The sequence below is a fragment of the Vombatus ursinus genome, unplaced genomic scaffold (genome assembly GCF_900497805.2).
Source record: "Vombatus ursinus unplaced genomic scaffold, bare-nosed wombat genome assembly UNPS02014812.1, whole genome shotgun sequence".
NCBI lineage: Eukaryota > Metazoa > Chordata > Mammalia > Diprotodontia > Vombatidae > Vombatus > Vombatus ursinus.
The window spans coordinates 42,619,943-42,637,729 of NW_020954590.1; the positions used below are offsets into that span (position 1 = coordinate 42,619,943).

The following is a 17,787-nucleotide window of genomic DNA, read 5'->3' on the forward strand; positions in this document are numbered from 1 at the left end:
GCAGTCCCTAATCACCATTTGTAAGATTTATAATTTAAAGCATGCTTAATGAACTGTAGAAAAATATTTCTTTTCTCATTTTATATTGTCTTGTAGAGAATCACTGGTGAGGAGTGAGAACGTGACAATGAAACAGCTCCATAAAAAGAGGAAGCGCAATGTAGATTCAAGGGACCATCTGACTCAGGAGAGAGGCAGGGTAAGGCCTGAACATCTGATCCCTTAGCATACGTGTTGATTTTCTGTGTAAAATGAATAGCATAATTGTACATTCCTTTTCTAATCATCACTACCAGGTTTCTCATCCACACTATATTTTTAGGACTTGATTAAGATTGACTCTGTCTGTCTGTCTGGCTGTCTCCATCTATCTATATTTATATATACTTTATGTACACAGAATTGTAGTTTTGGCCAATTCACATACTGATAGACTCTGTAAAACCATGTATGTTCTGTTCAGAATGCCGAATGCAGAGAATTATCAATTTGTAAAAGTAAAATAGGGATAGGAATTAGACCTGTGATATCACTGATACAGGCAGTTTCTCCCAGGTAAGGAAACTCTTTCTTCTACATCATCTCTGCAACTTAGAGTATCAAAGAGTTGCCGAGAGCATTGAGCAGTTAAATATATATGAGTCTGGATTTGAACTCAGTTCTTCCTGACTCTAGCCCCAGCAGTCTATCCTCTGAGCCACCTAGCTGACTCTGTAATAGTGACTCCTAAATCTTATATGGTCCTGATTGTGGTACATTGGTGCTTGACTTCTTTGTCTCTGGCTATTTGTGATATTTTATTTTCTTTACCTGGGAACTCTGCGTTTTGGCTGTATGTTCCTGGGAGATTTTGTTTGGGGTTTTTTCAGGAGGTGACCAATGAATTCTTTTAGTTTGTACTTTGCTCTCCGATTCTAACATATTTGAAAAAGTTTCTTCGGTGATTTCTTAAAATATGATATCCAGCCTATTTTTCTTTTTTTTTTAGGTCATGACTTTCGTGTGTTCTAGTGATTCTTAAACTTTTTCTCTTCCCTTTGATTTCCAGATCACTTTAAAAAAAATACCTTATTTTCCTCTTTTTTCAGTCTTTTGACTTGTTTTAATATTCCTTGATGTCTCATGGAGTTATTAGCTTCTATTTGGTCCATTCTTATTTTCATAATGGGTAAGGTTTTGTACCTCTTGTTCCAAGTTGTTAATTCTTTAATTATATCTTTCTTCTCTAGCTTTCATTTTTCCCAATCCACCCCCCCAATTGCTCTTGTTTTTTAAAATTATCTTTTAAAATCTTTTGAAAAAACCTCTTGCTTTAATTCTTCCTGGAATTCTGGTTTGTCTCATATTTGACTAATGTTGTCCAGTGTTCTGTGAGACTGCTTGTAGATGTGTTTGACTCATTTCTCTTTTCTGTTTTTATTTTGAGCTTCCTGGTCTCTGTAATAACTCTTTATAGCATGATTCTTTTTTTTTTTATTTGTTTATTCTTCCCATCTGCTTCTTGTCTATGGACTTTGTTAGCTCTAGGCTCTGCATACTTCTGGTGGAACGTCTGGGTTTGGTGGGAAACTGTACTGTATTTTTTCTGCTGTTCTTCCCAATCCCTCTTAATTTTAGTGTCTTCAATCTGTTAATTATTCCCTATTTAGCTCATAAATAGCTTGTTTGTGCATATTTGATTGTTGTCTTCCTCCATCTGATTATGAACTTCTTGAGGGCAAGGACTGTCTTTACCTTTCTTTGTATCCTTAGCATTTGGCTCAGTGCCTATTAAATGGTATACCTTTAAAATGGTTAGTGATTGACTAAACTGCCATCTTAACTTTGTTCCTCCCCCACATCTCACACTATTCAGTTTCATCTGCTTTATTAATATCTTCTCTGTCACTTTCTTGTCTAGCCAATCAACAAAACAATAAAACAAGCCTTGATTTGTAGCATTTGCTGATTTCCAAGTTGTAAATGTTCTCATTGAAAATTTAATTATTCATCTCTCCAATATGAGCTGGCTCCAGCCTACCCCTTAATGTCATGAACTATTCATGTCTTATAAGAAATTATGACTATGAGGAGTACAGAGAATCGTATAAACACTTACAAGAACTAATACAAGATAAAGTAAGAAGAACCATGAAAACAATAGAAATAATTACTTCAACATTGTAAGAAGAAATAACAATTAAATAACCAAATCTGAATGCCGTGAAATTGTAATGACCAAGCTTGGTTCCCAAAAAGATGTATGAGAATGCATTTCCATCCCTGCTCAAACAAGTCAGGAGATTGTGTGGGAAACTGCATTTGATATAAGATTTAGTCTGAATTGATTTTTCCTTTCTCTATTTTTATCTGTTGTTATAAGAGATGATTCTTTGGGAGGGAAAGGGAAGAAGGACATACTGCGAAATATAAACAATATAAAAAACAAAAATATATCGTGAAGAATTAAAATACAGAAAAGAATATTGGTATGTATGTCTAACATAGTTCATTTTCAAGTTGCAGTTTATTATGGGGATTATTGAATCAGTTTCCAGTGTTTTTTTTTTTTTTTTTAATGTTCATTAAGCCTGTGTGTATTGCTCTCTGGGGCACTGATGCTATGGTAACAGATCAACAAGCATTTATTAATCACTTACTATGTGCCAGGCACCATATTAAATTTTGAGCATGTGAAGAAAGACAAAAATCCAGCATGATATTGGGAAATCTAATCTTTGGGAAGATTTTCTTTCTCAGGGAAGTAAAGGCACAAAGGAATTTTTATTTCCAAAATGGTGGCTTGAAATTGGCAAGTAATAAAAAATTGACAAGGAATAAAAAACTTTAATTCTTTTTATTTTCTTTCATCCAATTTGAATTTATGACCAGTGAAATGTAGAAGCTAATTAATTAGAAAAAAAATTATTCTGTTACAGTAAAAGAACATGATAAAGTGTAGGCAATTGAAGGAAGAGAACATTAAACCTTTTGGATTGTTTTCCCTGTTTGCTAATCCTCTCTCTCGAATAGTTGGATTGTAAATCAGTGAATGGAAATTTTTAGGCAGAGAATTTTATTTATCTTGAATTTATTTTCTGGTGCTTTATTATGCAAATAATATTCACACTTTCCATATTTTTCTACGGGAGGGGAACACTGAGGTTTGTTCTCAGTTTTCAAATCTAACTTTTTCATCCTTTGTGAGTTGATTGTATTTGTTCCTTATTAACTCTCTAAGTGTTATACCTATTTGGTAGGATTTGCAAGAGACTGAATCCTCATTTTTTCTCTTTTTAAAATGATTCTTTTAAAAATTAATTACAAGTAGGATTTATGACATGTAGATGTATGAAATAAGCAATTATCTTTTCAAATTTTATAAAATTATCCAACAAGTAGGATTAATTGATCGTAACAGTAGTACAAATTATTCTGAAATTCAAAATTATGCTCAGTTTTCTGGCTTGTGTGAAGCCTATTATATCCCTGCAGATGAAATTCATTTGTTCCACAAAACTCTATAAAGAGCCTGCTTTATGAGAAGGATTCTGTAGAAGCTGGGGATTTATAGATATGGGTTAATGCACAATTCTCAGACTTTACCATTTAGTTTTCTTTACAATCCCTAGGTTCCTTTACTGGATAGTTTTTTGGTTTGTTTTCATAACGTGCTTTGTAAAGCTCCAAATGCTATGTAAAATAGCTATTTATGTAAATATAATACAGATTAGAAAATGAAAAATAGATAAGAGAGTTCCAAATAAACTACTCTAAAAATTTTGAGGTGGTGGAGATCATTTCTGTATAGAAGCATTAGGAAACGCTTCCAGCTCCTGAACTTGATAGGGAGGGGTAGATTGCAACAGATAGAAAGGAGAAGAGGTAGGTATTCTTTGCAGGCATTAAAGATGGAATGAGCAAAGGCACTGCTGAGGTAGAAGGCAGGACAAGATGTGTGGGTGTGTGTGGATGTGTGTGGGTGTGTGTGGGTGTGTGTGTGTGTGTGTAGAGAATGGAGCTGCACTGCAAAGGGCCTTGACTGCCAGACTAAGGAGTTGTACTATTTTACTAGATAATTGGTAATTGATGAATGTTCTGGGATAGGGTGATGATATGATCATAGCTGTTTGTTATGCAGCAGCAAGAATGATTTCAGCAGTGAGAGATGAAGAGATGAGAGGGTGTTCAGTGTGCCATGCATTATAATAGTCTATGACAAGAAGTAATGAAGGATTGAACTAAGGTGGTGGTATTGGTCACAGCACGGAGGTGATAGAAAGGAAACACAGCAGTCATCGAGTCATTTCAGTCATGGCCCTATTTGGGATTTTCTTAGCAAAGATAATGGAGTGCTTTGCCATTTCTTTCTCCAGCTCATTTTACAGATGCGAAACTGAGGCAAACAGGGCTAAAGTGTCTGAGGCTGAATTTGAACTTAGGAAGTTGAGTCTTCCTGATTCCATTGTGGCCACCTAGCTATCCATATAAATTCTAGGTAAATAAATTCACAGGTCGATGTGGAGATAAAGTGTTCTAGTACTTATGAAAAACATTAGGTAACATATTGGTATTATATAGAATTGAGTGTGACCCAGGTAGACATTCTGTTATCTTTGCAGGCTCAAGAGGAAGATTGAGGTAGTAGGAGCAGTATTGGGCTTGGAGTGAGGACATCCTGGGTGTGAATACCACCTCTGATACTTACTAGCTGTGTGACAATAGGAAAATCTCTTAACATAACTGAGTCCTAGTTTCCTAGTAGAGTACGTGTGATAATAATAGCACCTACTTCTTGTAGTAAGTCAAATGGGGTAGTGTATATACAGTGCCTTGCAAATGTTAAGGACTGTTTAAGTGGGAGCTCCTATTAGATTTTTGAACTGTGATTTTTATCACCTTTTCAGTCTCGAGATTAAAACTTCATTAGAGATTACTGTTTGTATTGGGTGAAGAGGAATGGAAATGGGATAAAGGACTTCCCTTTGAAAATGAGACCATCATTTTATATACCATTGGGTAGTACTGGATGTTGTTGAATTTGCCATGGGGAAAAAGCTAGCAGGTTGCATTATTATACCACTTACCTTTTCTCCTACTTATTTATTTTCCTTCTAGATGTCGACTGCATAAATTTGTCTATATAGATATGTTATATAAAATCCTCATAGTAGATCAGAGCTGTTTTTAAGCTTTTGATTTTTAAAAAACATTTTTGATTTTCAAATCTTTTGATTTTTTTTTAAATTGGGGTTGGGGAGGTAAGTGGGAAGGGAGAGGGGCATGGACCTCTAATTATATAAGTGTAGGGGATTCCTAGAGAACAAATTCCTTCTATCAAAGCAGCTGTAATGATTCTGTAACTGATAGTCTTAGACTAGAGGATTGTCTGGGAGTACTGAGAAGTTAAATTAATTACTCAGAGTTCTATGATCAGTGTTTAAATAATAGAGGAGTCTTTAAACTCAGGTTTTTGTTTTGAGCTGCTATATAGCTGCGAATACCTCATGAAATAGAAGAAAATTAATAGATAAATTACATGGAATATTTTATTGATTTTTCAAGACATTTTTGTGACATCCTGTCTGATGTCTTGTTAGCTCTCAGAAATCATACATTTATAACTTGTTGTGGATAGTTGAATATTTCAAAAACCAAGGCTTGAGTAATTTAGAGCTTCCACTTTAGGCAAATGTATTAAATCAGGACGTTATTTGGCAGATCATATAGTATAGTGTGCCCATGTAAGGACTGGTACTTTCTGTTTCCTGGACTGAAAAGAAAATGTAGCCTTTAGTTTTTCTGTTAATAAACCAAAGTACCCTCTAAATTGGAAGTTTTCTGTCTTGTAGGAACAAGCTAAAGACAACAAGAAACAGAAGAATGGCATGACCACTTCCTGCCGTGGTAACTATAATTATCTTCTTCAAAGTCTAACTCCATAGTGAACCACAAGATCTAAGGGGAATGTTTTAATAATATAGCAATTTGAATGTTTAGCTTTTAAAATTCAGGATGTAAATGACTGCTTTTAGTTAAAATATCATTGTGTATGTGTTAGTACTTCAGTAAATCCCTGATCTCTTTGATATTTGGAAGAAATCAGTGGATTCCTAACATTGGTATATATTACAACTCACCCATGTCTTTTTGTAAATGGAAGATGATTTTCCCCATGCAGGAATCACCCAGTTGAATTAGCCCTATTTCTATAGATATAATGTGGAAACAGAAGGTGGTCAGTTAATCCTATCCATGTTATTTCCTATATTTAGTGGCAAATGCCTCTCTACGTCATTTTTGTGGTAATTAGCATTTGCACTCTAAATTAGCATTTGCACTCAGAAAGTTAAAAGAGATCCCATACAAAACTTAGACAACCAAATAATATTTACTGAAGGATATTCTTTATATCAGACTAAATCCTTAGAAAGTATTGGGAGATGCTGCAAGTTTTCTATTCTATGTCTTCTGTGGATTTCCACTCGATTGGTCAGTTATGGTGTCATGTCAGTTCACGGGGGTGAGAGCAGTGCCTGCAGGGGCTTCCCAGATTTCCTTTTTTTTTTTTTAAATGAAAGCAAGGTCTCATCTCTGACATGTATCAAATGTTTCACTCTTATCTCTCACTTCGCAGGGGTTCTTAGACATTGATAGGCAGGGATATAAAAGTGTCATCTTTTACCTCTGTTCTTTGGGATCTTTGAGCATTTTAATTGGTTGAGGGAGTAAAGGAAGAAAAGAAGAAAGGGGTTTGGGAAGAGGTTTTGACATATTCTATGACTGACTTTGAAAATTTATCAGATTTTTTCTCATAAAGATCAGGCCTGGTTCTCATGAGCTTGAATGGACTCTTTGGAACATTGATCTATGAATTTCCAAGAGTCCAGGGGCTAGCTGTGTGACCCTAGCAAGTCATGTAAACTTTCTGACCCTCTTTTCCTGAACTGTAAAATTAACTGATTTGAGTTTCATAGCTTAAAAGACTCTTTCCAACTCTAAAAATGGAAAGAGGAAGAGAATAAGCATTTATTAAATGCCTTATCTCTGTTAACAATTATTATCTTATTTGATCCTCACAACTATCTTGTGAGGTAGGCGCTATTATTATCCTCATTTTATAGTTGAGGAAACTGAGGCAGACAGAGATTGTGACTTGTTCAGGGTTATACAGCTAGGAAGTATCTGAAGCTGAATTTGAACTCAGATCTTCCTGACTCTAGGTCCTGTACTATATCTACTGTGCCACCTAGCTGCTTCAGTCTATAATCCTAGGTGTCCATTCCTTCATGAAGGGCTTTATAACAGAAACAACCAACCAACCCCCTCCCCCCACAATGGCATTTGTGTTTGTGGTCTGAGTTTCTGATTTTATTTTTAATTCTCTTGAGTCAGGCTCTAATCTGTAAAGCATACTATAGTTATAGTTAACAGCTTAATATTCTTTTAGGGCTTTTCGTTTGATACTTCCTATATTGGGGTGTCTTTAATTTATGAGATGGAGCAGTGGGCAGTATGTAGGACTTAATACGTCAATGCATTGTTCCTCCAAGTTTTACATTTTGGGGGACCTGGTGGAGTACTCAGGTTGTCCATCTGTTGTTCTTCAGAGGCAGGTAGGTGGCACTGTGGATAGAGCTCCGAACCTGGAGTCCGGAAGACCAGAGTTCAAATTTAACCTCAGATATTTACCGTGTGACCCTGGCCAAGTCACTTAACTTCTGTTTGTCTTAGTTTCCTCAAGTATAAAATGAGTATAATAATAGCACCTCTCTCCCAGGATTGTTATGACAATCAAATGAAGTAATACTCATGAAGTGCTTAACACAGTGGTGCGTAGTAGGTGCTTAATAAATGCTTATTCCTTTCCCTTCTGCCTTCACCTCCTATACTCTTGTCATGGACTCATTGTCTTACTTAGTAAACCTGTCCCTCCTGAAGTTCATGCTCTCATCCTTTGGACATATAGCAATGGCTTCATCATTGGGTTTCCTCATTTCTTCTAGTCTCCCCTCTCCAATACATCTTCCACATAGCTACCAAATTGATATTTTTAAAATGCAGATTTGACCATGTCACCCCCTTCCCCCTACTTAAACCAAACAAACCTCAGTGGCCTATAGGGTAAAATATAGACTCGTTTGTCTGGCACCATCTTGTCCCTTCACAATCTAGCTCCTACCTTTCCCACCTGATTTCATAGTAGTCTTCTGTATGTACTTTGTGATCCAACCAGAATGGACTGCCAGACTTTTCCTTGTCTTAAGACATCATATCCCTCCTCTCTGCACTCACAGAAGTTGTTCCCCATGCCTGCAATGCACTGCTTCCAACCTGCCTCTTAGAATCCCTGTGACTCTTCAGGGCTACCCCTACTCAGGTACTACCCCTTCTTTCTACTCTTTTGTGATTTTTGCTTCTGACCTCCAGGTGTGAATGTTCTCTCCATCCTCCTTGTATGCCTTGTAAGCCATAACTCCATGTATGTTTCTGATCTCCCTTCCAGTTAAACATAAGCTACTTGAGGGCAGGGGCTACTTCATTATCATTTTTGTATCCTCGGTGCTTAGCCAGGTGCCCAACTCATCTTCTTTTCATTATGCATTTCCTCAGTGATATATCACTTAGTAAATGTTGATTACCACTGGAAATAAATCACAACTGAGTTTGCAAGCAGTTTATTTATATAAGGTCTTTATCATGATCTTTGGCACTTTTAAAGCTGAGTAAAACCCCAATATTTCCTGATATGTTAAAGCTTAAACTCCTTGGTATTTCACATATTTCCAGTCCTTTACTTAAATTTTCCTCAAACCCAATTTCTTCAAGGTCTGATTCTATATACCCTGTGTTTCAGAAGCAAATATATTATTCGTGGAATTAATTTCACTTATTATGGTTATTAATAATTTTGCACAGTGCTGTAGACCCTACTAGATTTTTAATCTGTATCTTCCTTTTTTAATTACTGTCATTTAAAATATCTTATTTACAAGTTATAAATCCTTTTAACTTCTATTTAACTAGATATATGATTATTGCTACTTAAACTGCTGTTGCAAAATTTTTTATGCATTACAATTAGATGGGTAGCAATTTTATCTTGATAAAGAGGTCATATCTATATTTAAGAATATTGCCCAAGCATAGTTTTATTTAATAACAACCTTTATTTAATAACAAAGTCCTTCCTATGCATTTTTTAAAAATCACTAACATTTATATAGTGCTTTTTAAGGGTAGCTAGGTGGCAATAGCACTGGGCCTGAAGTCAGGAAGACTCATCTTTATGAGTTCAAATCTGACTTCAGACCTTACTAACTGTGGGACCCTGGGCAAGTCACTGAACCCTGTTTGCCTCAATTTCCTCATCTGTAAAAAAGGAAATGACAAAGCACTCTAGTATCTTCGCCAAGAATATTCCTAATGGGTTCATGAAGAGTCAGACATAACTGAACAACAAAGCTTTTTAAGGTTAGCAAGTCCTTCCCATATATAGGGGTGGGTGCCATTTTTATCCCCATTTATTAGTTTAGGAAATGGAGGCTCAGAAAGGTTAAGTGACTTGTTGTGGTAGGGTGTGAGGGGAGTCACATAACCAGTAAGTGTCTTGAGGCAGAAATGAAACTTTGGTCTTAATCACTTGGGTCTTAATCACTCTAAGTCCCACACTTTGATATCTGGCTACCTCCTCAGATACTTGATTAGCACAAATCTAAACTGAGTTTGTCATCTGTATTGGTAAATGTATCTAGTTAAATAATGAATTCATAAAAGTATTTAAGTGAGTAAAGTTCTGTAATGTTAGAAGTTCTTACATATGAAGAAGTGAGAATCTGCAAAATGCAATAAACCAGAACTGGGATTCACAGATTGCTACTTATTACAGAAGTTTGGTTTTTTTTGTTGTTTTTTTTGTGAGGCCATTGGGTTTAAGTGACTTGCTCAGGGTCACACAGATACTAAGTGTCTGAGTCTGGATTTGAACTCAGATTCTCTTGACTCCAGGGCTGTTGCCCTGTCCACAGAACCACCTAGCTGCCCCTTCTTGTTACATAATCTTTGAGCGTCATGTTTGTCAGTGATGTGTGATTTTCCCACTCGTGCACAATGAACATTCAAGTACTACATTGGTACCTTTGTTGTATTAAAAGAATCAAAGGAAAGACTCCATCATTTTGGGTGGATCTATGGTGGGGGGAAGAAGTAGTTTGGAAATGTGAGCAGGAATCTTCCAAGAAGAAAAAGCATAGAAGGGTTTTCAGTCTTTCCCAGTGGAGGGCACACTCAGACTGATGAGATCATGGATTCTTTTAAGTATGGGATCCTTCACTCAATGATGAATGTTTCAAATAATAGAGAACTTGCTTCCTATTGTAAATAGAAAGTTGCTGCTTTGTAGTTTTCCTTCCCCAGAGACCTGTCTTAATGTTTGCTGAAAAAGCAAAATAGAATTCACTAATCTTGGCAATTATGTAACATGACATTCAGTCCCATTGAAATGCGTTTTAGTTACGCAACAGTGGCATCTCAAAAATAAATGTGAAGTGTCCCTAGGCCTAACAGCAGGGGTGTATGGTTGAAGAGAGAGAGAGAGGGAGAGGGAGAGAGATAAAACAACTTTTTGTTCATCCTCACAAATAAGTTGTTATTTATTAGGTTTTTGTTTTTCCCCTGTTCTGTTTTTTTCACACACTCCTGCAAATTTGCTTTTGGCATCTCTTGTGTCATGCTTAAGGCATTTGTTTCATTTGTGAAAACAGACTCCAGCCAAAGGTTTTTAGTGGGCCTAGTCACTAAAATTAAGTATCTTTAATAATTTAGCATGTGGTTTTGTTATTCATGGATATCTAGTATGTCACATTAATTTTCTCACTTTGAAGGTTAAGGTAACTTTCTTGAGTTTGTCCTTTGAGACACATCCCCTTGTCAGACTGATCTGTAGTCTGTTTTTCAGAAAATTACCAGTGTAAAGGAACACAGAGGTTGGTGTTGGAACACCTTATTCAGCTATTTCCTTTTATAGATGAGAAAACAACTCCAGAGGTGGGAGGTTACATGGCCAAAGTCACACAGCTAATCAGTAGCAGAACTGGGATTTTAGCCCAGGTTACCTGACCCCAAATCCAATGCTTTTTTTTTTTTTTGGCTAGGCAATGGGGTTAAGTGACTTGCCCAGGGTTACACAGCTAGTAAGTGTCAATTGTCTGGTCTGAGATCACATTTGAACTCAGGTCCTCCTGACTCCAGGGCTGATGCTCTATTCATTGCGCCACCTAGCTGCACCTTAAATTCAATGCTTTACCTACTATATTTACAACATACTCTCTTCCTGATCTTCAAATCAAGATGTAATTACCCTGCCCTTTAGCATTGATGCATACCCACACATTTAGGAAAAGAAAGAGTTTGGGACAAAATATCTTTATCTACATAGATATATGCATATATATACACACACATATATGTCTACATTTTATCTATATCTATGTCTATATCTACGTATGTCATACTCTTTTAAAAACTGTTATTTAGACAATCTCAGAAAACCTTTGGGATTGATTTAGCCAGGACAATGCATTTGTGTTTCTCTGGCAATGTTTAGAATTATGGACCAACTTGGGTGGAAGTCTTCCTGCCTTCCATGTGTTATGTCAAAGGGCCTTTTGAGCCTTCCTTAAAACATTTGACTTGATTTATCATAAAGTAAATAACCATAGGCTACAGAGAGTAGAGTTTTCTGGCCTTAAACATATGTACACATTTGAAAACTGTAATTCTTTTTTTTTTTAAGCAATTGGAGTTAAGTAACTTGCCCAGGGTCACACACCTAGTAAGTGTCAAGTGTTTGGTCTGAGGCCGGATTTGAACTGAGGTCCTCCTGACTTCAGGGCCAGTGCTCTATCTACTGTGCCACCTAGCTGCCTCCAAAACTGTAATTCTTAAAAGTGTCCTGTATTGCTTCCCTTCTCCTTACCTGTGCATAGTACATGGTACTATGGTAGACCATAGCCTTCCCTACCTCCTTTTGTTCCCAGTACTACTTTCTATTTTATTGGTAGTCAATGAGGTATTATTAGAGGAAAGGAAATTTTCACAGACATGAAATTTATGTCTATAAAATTTTCATATATAAATACATATGTTTATATAAAATTTAGAAAGTTTATAGAAATGGAAAACTAACTTCTTGTACTTGGTCACTGCATGGTGTTTTATAAAGGACCTGAAATTGAAAGCAGCTGTGTGGTCCAGTTGATAGAGTGCTGGGCCTGAAGTCAGGAAGACTCATCTTCTGAGTTCAAATCTAGTCCCAGACATAGCAATGTGACCCTGGGCAAGTCATTTGACCCTGTTTGCCTCAGTTTCCTCATTTGTAAAATGAGCTGGAGGAAAAAAATGGCAAACCACTCCAGTATCTTTGCCAAGAAAATCCCAAATGGGGGTCACAAAGAATTTGCTATAACTGAAAGGACTGAACAACAATTCTGTGGTCTGAACCATATGCTTCTAATGTAAATAATAATCCCAGATTGTTTTACCTTAGCAGTTTTAGAATAATAAAAATCACAGGTGGCATTTACAGAATGTTTTATATGTATTATTTCAGTTTGTGTTCACAAAACCCCCCTGAGATAGGTACTCTGGTAGTATTAGTCTCACTGGATATGAAGTCAGAGAGTTTGAGGTCGTTCATTGATAGAAGTATTACAGATAAAGTCGTATTCCATGTTTCTCAATGTCAAGTGCTATTCCTACTACTATAGTACTGATTGGGGAGTCTTCATGGTCATGGACACGGTCTTGGAGAGACTGTAAGGAGAGAGAAGAGGCCCCTAAGAAAGAGCCTTGATGGTAAACCCACATTTAGAAGGTACTATGTTGATTCTGATCTAGCCAAGAAAAGATGAATAGGATGAGAAAGTGCTCTCTTTGAGTAGTGTCATGAAAACCCAGAGGAGAGCTAGGAAGAAAGACTTGTGTTGTTGCTATTTAGTTGTTTTCAATTGACCCCATTTGGGGTTTTCTTGGTAAAGATACTGCAGTGGTTTGCCATTTCCTTCTCCAGCTCATTTCACAGATCCTGAGGCAAACAGGATTAAGTGCCTTGCCCAGGGTCGCATACCTAGTAAGTGTCGGAGGCCAGATCAAGTCTTCCTGACCCCAGACCCAGCGCTGTGCCACCTAGCTGCCCTTGAGGCTTGTCAACAGTAGTAAATGTTGTGAGGAGGTGTAGAAAGAAGAATATATCATGAGAAAAAGTCAGCAGATAGACATTTAAAACTAAATAGGACTGTTAATCGAAAGCTGAGGTATCAAACATGCGGCCTGTGGGCTGCATGTGGCCTACAACACTTCCAGGTGTAGCTGAACCAAATTAAAATGTAACTGGGAAATATTTAATAAAATAAATAAAAATATAGTAAAACAGATAATTTTGCATTTTAAAACTGAGTCAACATGTAGCCCATAGAGATCCTTATATACAGATTAGTGGCTCCTGTTTCTCTCTGAATTTGATAATATTGATCTAAAGGAGTTAAAGTAGCTGGCAAAAGTAACCAATTCATCCTAGGGGAGGACATTTCTCAATCATTTTTCAGTTTTGTTCATTGCTGATCATATATATGTAGCACTCAAAAACTCAGTTTCTTCATTTGTAAAATGGTGATGATAATACTTTCCTTGACTATTTCAGGAGTTGTTTTGTGTGTTTTTCTGTGCAAATAAAATAATATTCCCCAAATAATAAAATAGTATTTTGAAAGTCAAAAGTACCATAAAGGCATAAGGAATAATTGTTAAAGCAGATTAGATAAGTTTGAGCTATTTCTTTCCTTCCCATTCATCTCCAAAGGATGTTTGATCTGAGCAGCATCTTGGTTTATCAATCAGTGAATCGATCAAATAAGCATTTATTAGATTACTGTGTGGCAGACATCGTGTTAGGGGCTAGGAATACAGAGACAAAAACAAAGCAATCCTGTCCCCATGAGTTTGTATTCTAAATGGGGTGAAAACGGGTATGTTTATAGTAGGTTTGGAATAAATATTTTTTTGATGAACGGATTTTCTTGCTAAACACTTTTCTGCTTTTCCTGGAAACTCAAGCTTTTTGAAGCTTTGATTTCACCTTTGAAGAACCTTTGTCTCTAAGAAGAGTGCTGAATCAGATGTATGTGACCCAGGTTATCATCTAATTTCTTCCTTTCACCAGTGTATGATTTCGAGCAAGTCACCACCTCTCTGAATTAAAGTTTCTAGTCTTTGAGGAGTTTGGATGGAATTCCTTCTGAGTCTTCTTTCAGCCCTAAATTTCTATCATTCCTTAAATCTAGCTTGTCCTTAAGTGGTCTGACAAGGTAGAATAATTTGAGGTTTCTTTGTGATAGAGATCTAGCTTAAATTTATGAAACTCTTTTCTGACTGAGTATCTTTGTCCGGGAGACAGGTGATGTGCCATCTGTTTCCATAGTTCTTGATGCTGGATAAGCCCTTGACATTTTCTGCTTCACTTTTCTTTTTTTGTTTTAGTGAATTTTTGTTGATATCTTTTATTTTTACATTGCCACGGTTTCTGCCATTGTTTTTCTACCTCCCAGAGAGCTGCCTCATATAACAAATATTTTTAAATGAAAAAGGGGGAGAAGGGACAAAAATCAGCAGAACTAATTGGTATATTGAAACTATTGGAAAATATATGCAATCTACCACCCCTGTGCACCTTCCACCTCTGAAAAAGGAGTGGGATGCTAGTGTCTTATTTTTAGTGAAGCCACGCATGCTTGTTCATTGTAATTTTGCTGCATTCATTTTTTATTGTTGTGTATTTGTTCTTTCCAATTCCTTTGTGATTATAATAATACTACTGCTACAGGCATTCTGGTTTGTGAAGCATTTTACCAATGTTATTTCAAATATCCTCACAACAATCCTGGGAGGTGGGTACTATCATTATCCCCATTTTACAGATTAGGAAACTGAGGCAGATCAGTTAAACTTGCTAAGAGTCACATATCTGTTAAGTGTCTGAGGCAGAATCTGAACTCAGTCCTTCCTGACTCCAAGTCCAGTGCTCTATCAATTGTGCCACCTAGCTGCTGTAGTAAAAAAAAAAAAAATATCTATATCTATATCTATAGATATGTAGAGAGAGAGTTATCTTGCCTCTGCTTATCTTAGTCGGCATCATGTTGTAGAAATCTGTCCATGCTTCTATGTATTCATTTTATTCATAATTTCCATTTTCATCATTCATGTGAAATACAACACAATATTCTATTATATTCATGTACCACAATATTTCTCATTTACAAGATAAGTGAATAAAGTAAGAGTTCTCTGTCATTCCATATGCGATAAAGTGATTTGGAAGTTTGGGGAAGGTTCATTTGAATTCTGCCTCTGAGAATCGTTATGAAATGATGGGGAGTGATGACAAATTAATAGATATCACCAGGAATTTTTGCTTTGATGCCATGCTTGTGGGTTCATTCCTTGAATGGTTCAGTTAACTTTTCACAGAGGAAATTTGACTTCATGGCTATAGAACTCTATCCAGGCATTCCACAAAGTTACTTTAAAAAAAAAAATCACTGTGGACTCTGCTTTTTCCACATGTTAAATGAGGAAAGTCTATGACTTAATGAGCTTCTATTGTAAGTTACCACCTGATTCTCACTCTTCAGATGTTTGAAGTTGGCATCCCTGCGATAAAAATATTGAATTTGTTCATTTCCTCTACTAATGACCTTTTTTCTTTCAGAATTAACAAGCAAACTGCCTTACTCAGTTTCACAGGCATAATTGGAAAGGGGAAGGTGATAAGTCTCTCCTGTCCATTTTTTCTGTCATTTAATAGTGAATGCTCTCCAAATAAGTGGTTTTATGGCAAGTCAGTGGCCATGCTAGAGAATAATAATACAGCTCAGGAACAAAACTAACACATGATAATGAGATTTTTTTGGAAGGATATTTTTTATAGCCAACCAAGGCCTTGGGAAGGCTAGAAATGGGGAGAGAGGAGGAAGTACTAGGTTCTTAGGATCTGAGTCTCAAATTAGAGCTCAACCAGCTATCTGAGCAACCAGCAACCAGGTCAAGTCATTGGTGGGCGAGCGGTGAGGAGGGAGTTATGATAAGACTTTGTTAAGTACCTGTTCAGTGCCTGGAACTGTGCTAAGCACTTCATAAATATTACCTCATTGATCCTCACAACAAACCTGGGAGGTGGGTGCTCTTATCACCATTTACTAAGGTAGATAGAAGTTAAGTGACTTCGCCAGATCTGGACTCAGATCTTTCTGAAGTTAGGCCCAGCACTGTATCCATTGTGCCACCTTCACATTTTGAGGTATCTTGAATGTATGAGATGGCACATTGAGCAATTACAAAGGCCTCACACACCAGTATACCATTCGTTCAGGTCTGCCTATTTCACTCTGCATCAAGTCATGTAACCCTTCCCCTGTTTCTTGGAATTTCTCATATTCATCATTTATTGCAATGCAGTGTATAATATACCATTGTTTTCATATGCAGTTTGTTCTTCTGTTACTCAATCATTGGGCAGCAAATTTATTTCTAGGTATTTGGTTACTGTAAGAAATGTTCCTATGAATATTTTGGAATATATGGGGTCTGTCTCTACCTCTGTTACCTTCTCTGGGGTCTGTGTCTAATAATAAGATAGTTGAGTCAAAGGTTATAAATTGTTTAGTGAAATTTTTATTATTTTTCAAAAAATTTTTTCTTTATTTTTAATTTATGGGATAAAACAAGATGATCTTAATGACGTTTTTTACTTAATTCCAAATTATTTTCCAAAATGTTTAGAGCTATTTGTAGCTCCTCTATCAATTTATCAGTGTGCCTGTTTTCTAGTAACTCTTCCAACATTGACTATTTCTGTCTTTTGTCATCTTTCCCAATTTTCTGGGAATGACACAAAATTTCAGTTGTATTCAGTCAGTCATTCAGTAAACAATAAATGCCTACCATGTGCCAGGCACCATTTTAATAACTGTGGTTACAAAGAAGCAGAAGGCAGACCCTGCTCTCAAAGAATTCGCAACCAAATGGGGAAGATAATATACAAACAATTATGTATAGTGTTAATTTACATTTTTTAGTTCTGATGATTTAGAATAATTTTGTAAGGTTATTTATTGCAATTCTGTTGAAAACTGTCTATATCCTGTTTAAATCAAATGAGATAATTTTTGTAAAGCACTTACCATAATTCCTATGATGTTGTAGGTGCTCATTAAACACTTATTTCCTTCCTTTCTCCTCCTCCTTTTTCCACTTTGACTATACACATAACACATACTTACACACATGGAGGTCTTTATGAATCAGGTTCTCCCATTGACTCAAGTAACTTTGGAAGTTACATTAAACCTTTCAAGCCATGAGAAAGCATAGCATTTTGAAGCAGTAGTTTGCTAAATTTTGAAGAGAAAATAATGCATTTTCCCAACTGCCTGACTTATTTCTAAGGATTAATTTTAAACACTGACTTTGAAAATGGGGCCCATTAAATGCCGTTTTAAAGCCTTCCAAGAAGGCCCTTTGAATATGATCCTCAGAATCTTTTGTCAGAGTTTTTAGCTGACTTTCTGCGTAATGACAATGGCAAATTTTTGGAAAATAAATGTGTATCAGAGTTGGGACAAAGCGTTCGTGTGCCCTAGGCAGAGTTTCAAAATTGTTCCCCCTGTGTGTTACTGTGTACCCGCTGCTGAATTCTTCATTGTGAAACATGTGACTTGATGGGTTACAAAATATGTAGCTATGTGCCATCGA

At 36.4% G+C, this 17,787-nt stretch overlaps 1 protein-coding gene across 3 annotated transcripts in view; it reads left to right on the forward strand.

Moving 5' to 3' along the window:
• The window catches only part of LOC114054055 (lethal(3)malignant brain tumor-like protein 4), a 504,773-nt gene that overhangs the window by 124,507 nt on the left and 362,479 nt on the right, over positions 1-17,787 (forward strand). For all 3 annotated transcript variants that reach the window (XM_027877122.1, XM_027877124.1, XM_027877123.1), the window contains 2 exons: positions 97-199; positions 5,832-5,886. In XM_027877122.1, coding sequence (XP_027732923.1) covers positions 128-199; positions 5,832-5,886 — 127 coding nt within the window. In that variant the 5' untranslated portion in view covers positions 97-127. The remainder of the gene's footprint in view (positions 1-96; positions 200-5,831; positions 5,887-17,787) is intronic.